This window comes from Theobroma cacao, chromosome 4 (assembly GCF_000208745.1).
Source record: "Theobroma cacao cultivar B97-61/B2 chromosome 4, Criollo_cocoa_genome_V2, whole genome shotgun sequence".
Taxonomy (NCBI): domain Eukaryota; kingdom Viridiplantae; phylum Streptophyta; class Magnoliopsida; order Malvales; family Malvaceae; genus Theobroma; species Theobroma cacao.
In genome coordinates this window covers 13,077,744-13,082,598 of record NC_030853.1, presented here as the reverse complement: position 1 = coordinate 13,082,598, position 4,855 = coordinate 13,077,744, and the positions used below count along the sequence as shown (strand labels likewise).

At 36.3% G+C, this 4,855-nt stretch overlaps 1 protein-coding gene across 1 annotated transcript; it reads right to left on the bottom strand.

Annotated features, from left to right (window-relative positions):
- Positions 364-3,963, bottom strand: LOC18601460 (putative pentatricopeptide repeat-containing protein At3g01580). The gene is made up of 2 exons (XM_018118822.1): positions 1,210-3,963; positions 364-1,013 (listed from the first exon to the last, which is right to left on the bottom strand). Exon 1 carries the CDS (start codon positions 3,726-3,728, stop codon positions 1,602-1,604), a length of 2,127 nt encoding a protein of 708 aa, XP_017974311.1. The 5' UTR covers positions 3,729-3,963; the 3' UTR covers positions 364-1,013; positions 1,210-1,601.

The window sequence follows — 4,855 nt, the reverse complement described above, 5'->3', positions numbered from 1 at the left end:
AGATTCCATCAATGCACTTCTTCATTGCTGCAGCACTTTGGCAGCACTCTTGTCTATTTTTGTTTCTTCTTTCTTTCAAATTACAACGAGATCATAGTTGGAATCCAATGGAAAATTTTGATGCTTTGTCATCTTGTTAGTCCCGTTGTATATTAAATGATAAAATATTAGTCTGAAATTCCAGGTTAAGTCTCATTAACGGTGTAACAGAGGGGGCTTATAGCTGACCTGTATCAAGAAGGAATAATGAAGAGGTCAAGAAGATGATGGATGTTGAGGGAACAAGCTATATATTTTGTTTGCTGTATCCTAGGAATCTAGAAATATTAGCAAAGTAAAAATGTGGAGAGATGAACCTTAAATTACAAGCTCAAACTCAATCACGTGGGCTGATACACAAATGTACTAAGATGAATTTTTAATATCCCAAATGTTTCCAGAAAAAAGGAACAGCAATCAAGGTCCTTGAGCGATCCCACAACAAGACCAGCCTCAAGTTGGGGGTAAAGAAAACATGGCAATCTATTTTACAACAATTTTGCAGTATAACTTGACAAAAAACATATGAGTGCATGGATTATTGTTGATCTCTCTCTCTCTCTCTCTCTCTCTCTCTCTCCCTCTCTCTCTCTCTGTTTGGGGCCCAAAGTTGGGGGCTTGCATATGGCCCATGATTGGTGAACATTTATTTCCCCTCACAAAAGAGGGTGGTGGGTTTGTTAAACTTAGCCCACGCGTTTTTCACTAACTATACCGTGCAACGTCTTGAGCCATATTTCTTTAATTCCATCACCTCAAGCAAATACACCATCACAATTTACCTGTTACGGCAAAATGAAGACCAACATAAGCTATACTCTGGGATGTAAGCTGTAGCTGACATCAGGACATTGCGATGGGAACCACAAAGAATAAGTTTCACAGGTCTAAATGAAGTTGGATTGTAAACCAGCTGAACGTGACCTGGCAAAAGCAAAGGACTTTGACATCGGCAAAGCATGCAGGAGGCAGACCTGCAGAATAAGTCATGATCAAGAAAATTAGTGGAGTACTGAATCCAGTAGTTACTCCCATCTTCAATTATTGATGCATCAATATATCTTATAATGAAAGATTCTAAATCTTGAAATCAATTTAAATCTGTAACGACATAACAATTAAAACCATACACAAAGCATAAGAACAGCAAAAAATCACAAGGGATTGTACCTCAAAAGTGCTGGTTTAAGCTCCATGCTCTTCTGTGCTCGTCAGCCCAAGGATTATACTACCACACCAAACAGGGGCACCTAGGCTTTCCAGAATTCTAGATTTCCTAAACTGAAGTACGAGAGGAAGTTAATAAATAAGGCTCCTGCATGGCATTGTCACAGGCCTCATGTTTGGATCAAGATATCAACATAAATTTCATCAGATGCAGAAGAAATCCAGAATTCATTTGCAGCTGTTGCCGCTGGAAGATATCTTTATGTTACTCTCTTCAAAAACTCCATGCTATAATCATTTAAATCACCATTAAATTTTACTTTCGATCTGAAATCCTATTCTTACAATATTGTTGGTGGCTACCCATCATGCAGATATCTCAATGGTGGATGAATTCAGGTGATCTTAAAATTTAATAAAGCTTCAGAAATTCCATATATATTTTCTAGTTGCAATCTCATTGTCAAATCCAATTTTCCTAGTAGTTCGTAAATCCTTTCGCACTCTGGGTGAAATTTATCATCAGCAACAAAGCTATGGACCTCATTCCTTATCTCAACCATGCTCTGTGCAAACATCTTCTTTAACTCCTTCTCCTTTATTAGAGTTCTAATTTTTGCCACATTACCCCATTTCCCATCAACAGCATATATATTAGATAATAGAATATAGTAACCTGCATGATTAGAATCTAAGCAGAGAAGATTCTTTGCTGCCAACTCTCCTATCTCAACATTGTGATGAATCCTACATGCAGCAAGCAAGGTACCCCAAACATGGGGCTCAACTGGAACTGGCATTCGGTTTATAATGTCCATGGCCCTGTCTAATTCTCCTGTACGGCCTAGAAGATCGACAACTATGCCATAGTGCTCTGAAGTAGGACCCAGTCCATAATCATTTACCATCATACTGAATATTTCAATCCCCTCCAAAACCAAACCTGCATGGCTACAGGCAGATAAAATAGAGAGGAAAGTGACATTGTTAGGTCTAGCTGCAGAACCCTTGACCATCAGTTCAAATAACTTTAATGATTCTCTCCCTTTTCCATGAATTCCATAGCCAGCAATCATAGCACTCCAGAGAACAACATCCTTATCTATAATTCCTTTAAATACTTTTATTGCATAGTCTAAGCTACCACATTTTGAGTACAACTCTATGAGAGAAGCCCCAACAAAAGGATTACTATCAAAGCCACTTCTAGTAATATAACCATGAAGGCATACAGCTTGACGAAGAATACCTAACTCTGAAGAAGAAGCAAGAATCTTTACCATAGAAACAGCATCAGGTAGGATTCCACTAGATAGCATATCTCTGAAGACCCTTATAGACTTGTCAGCCATCCCAGTTTGAGCATACCCACTTAACAAAGCAGCCCAGGAGACTACATCTTTCCTAGGCATTTTTCTAAAGACATTAACAGCTTCATTAGGTGATAAGCACTTCATGTACATATCAATCAGAGCGGTGGAAACTGAGACTTCTAAATCAAAACCTCTCTTAGTTGCAAGTTCATGAATCTTCTGACCATTGTCTAGATCACAAGCAACTGCACACGCTTGAAGTGCACTAACAACAGTAACTGCATTAGGTTGAAATCCCTGGTTGATCATTTCATTGAAAACACGCAATGCTTCAACAGCAGCCCCATTATGAGAATAGCAACCAATCATTGAGCTCCATGATACAACATCTTTCCCTACCATCCTCCTAAATAAATTTTCCGCTACTTCCACGACACCTGTCTTTGCATACAAATGTAACAATGCGTTAACCAAAGATAAATTATTTTCAAACCCTCTCCTAATGACAAAACCATGTACACTCCTTCCAAGCTTAAGATTCATCAACTTAGCACAAGCAGAAACTAAACTAACAAGGGTTACACGATCCGGTTCAACACCCTCCTCCGTTACCATTCTTGAGAAAAAGGCCACAGCCTTTTCAAAACAACCATTCTGCTCATAACCACTCACCATTGAAGTGCACAAAACAACATCAGGTTTCTCAAACTCTTCAAAAACTTTCAACGCATCACCCATTTGGCCACATTTTGAGTAAAATTCAATCAAAGCAGAACCCACAAATAAATCCAATCCAACCTTTTCATTTTGCCTCAAAAACCCATGTAAAATTTCCCCTTGTTGAAGCAACTGTAACCCTGCACAAGCCTTTAAAACTATAGACAGAGTAAAATTATCAGGTTCATTTTTGTCACCTTTTTCATTAGATATCATGTTTTTGAAAAGAACCCAAGCTTTGTTCCATTGTTTTTGTTTAGAATAAGCTCTAAGAATTGAGTTCCAGAGATAAACAGTTCTTCGAGGCATTTCATCGAACAGTTTCTGAGCTTCTTCAATGGAAGTAAATTTAGCATAAATAGAAGTGAGCTTTGTGGTGAAAAAACTGTCATCGGAAAACCCAGTTTTGAGAAGTAGTGAGTGTAATTTTGCTGCTGATTTCCCATCGTTACATGCTTTGAATAAATTGACCAAGAGTTGCCTCCTTTTCATCTGTAATTTGGTTATCTCTTTCAACTTCAGATTTTCTTCCAGGTGCCTTGACAGTCTCGAGTTTTCCTTAACTTTTAAAAGAATGCCTTACTTTTTGGGTGCACAGAAGAGCAAAATGCAGAAACATGTTAGCACCAAAATTAGAGCAACCCAAATGGCTATATACAAAATCAATGCTCCCCTCTACCTTTTCCCCGTTACACACTGAAAAGAAATATTTGACATAAGATCCAGATACCAGATATCTTTCCTAACGCATGATACCAACGACACATTATTTTTTGAAAACTTTAACCCAATATATTAATTTTAAGGAAAAAATAAAAAATATCCATCTTTAAGTTGTATTCGAAATTTTAAAAATTTTTATTAATTTTTAAAATAAACACTCTATTCAAAAACAAATTACTGTTAAATATATAAATTCAACAAATCAATTGTTAGTATTTTCAATAATTTAATAACGTGATAATATTAAAAAGATAATTTTATTATTTATTAATTTTAAAAATTATGATTTTATAATTTTATTATTTTTATTAATTTATAAAAAACCCACAGATTGGGTTCCTTAGCGAAGCACTCCTTTGGGAACTTCGATGCTCTCCAAATCGGGCTTTTTAACAGAGCACCGATACTCCTTTTGGAGAGTTCGATTTAGGGCTCCTATGGGCGCCCTAGTGCTCTCAAGGAGTACTGATCTGGTGCTTTTTAGGAGAACACAAGGTGGAGATGGGTGATCGACTAGTGCAAGAGACATCATCAATCGACTTGAGAGAAAGAAAACAATGGAAATAAGAAAAAAAAAACATATTAGACATTTCATAGTTAACATTAACGTCATTTAGACATTTGAGACAGAATGTCAATTTTGAAAATTAATGGATCTCCGTGTAATTTTGATCAAAACCTAAATAGTAGGGATATGTTATCTTAATTTTTAATTATAAGTAAAAAGCTAAAAAAAAGGAAAAATTACTCACACACTTTCGAATTTTAATCGAAATTTCAAGTAAATCCATTAGTTTTCGAAATGAACAATCCCAAAAAAATATCTTCCATTGGACGCATGGGTTCAACCATTAATCAATAGTTAATGTTTTTGTTAATTTGATAATGTAGCAATA

Bases quoted from the DNA above. Each gene is read 5' to 3' on its own strand.
- LOC18601460 (XM_018118822.1), bottom strand. From the start codon at position 3,728: ATGAAAAGGAGGCAACTCTTGGTCAATTTATTCAAAGCATGTAACGAT.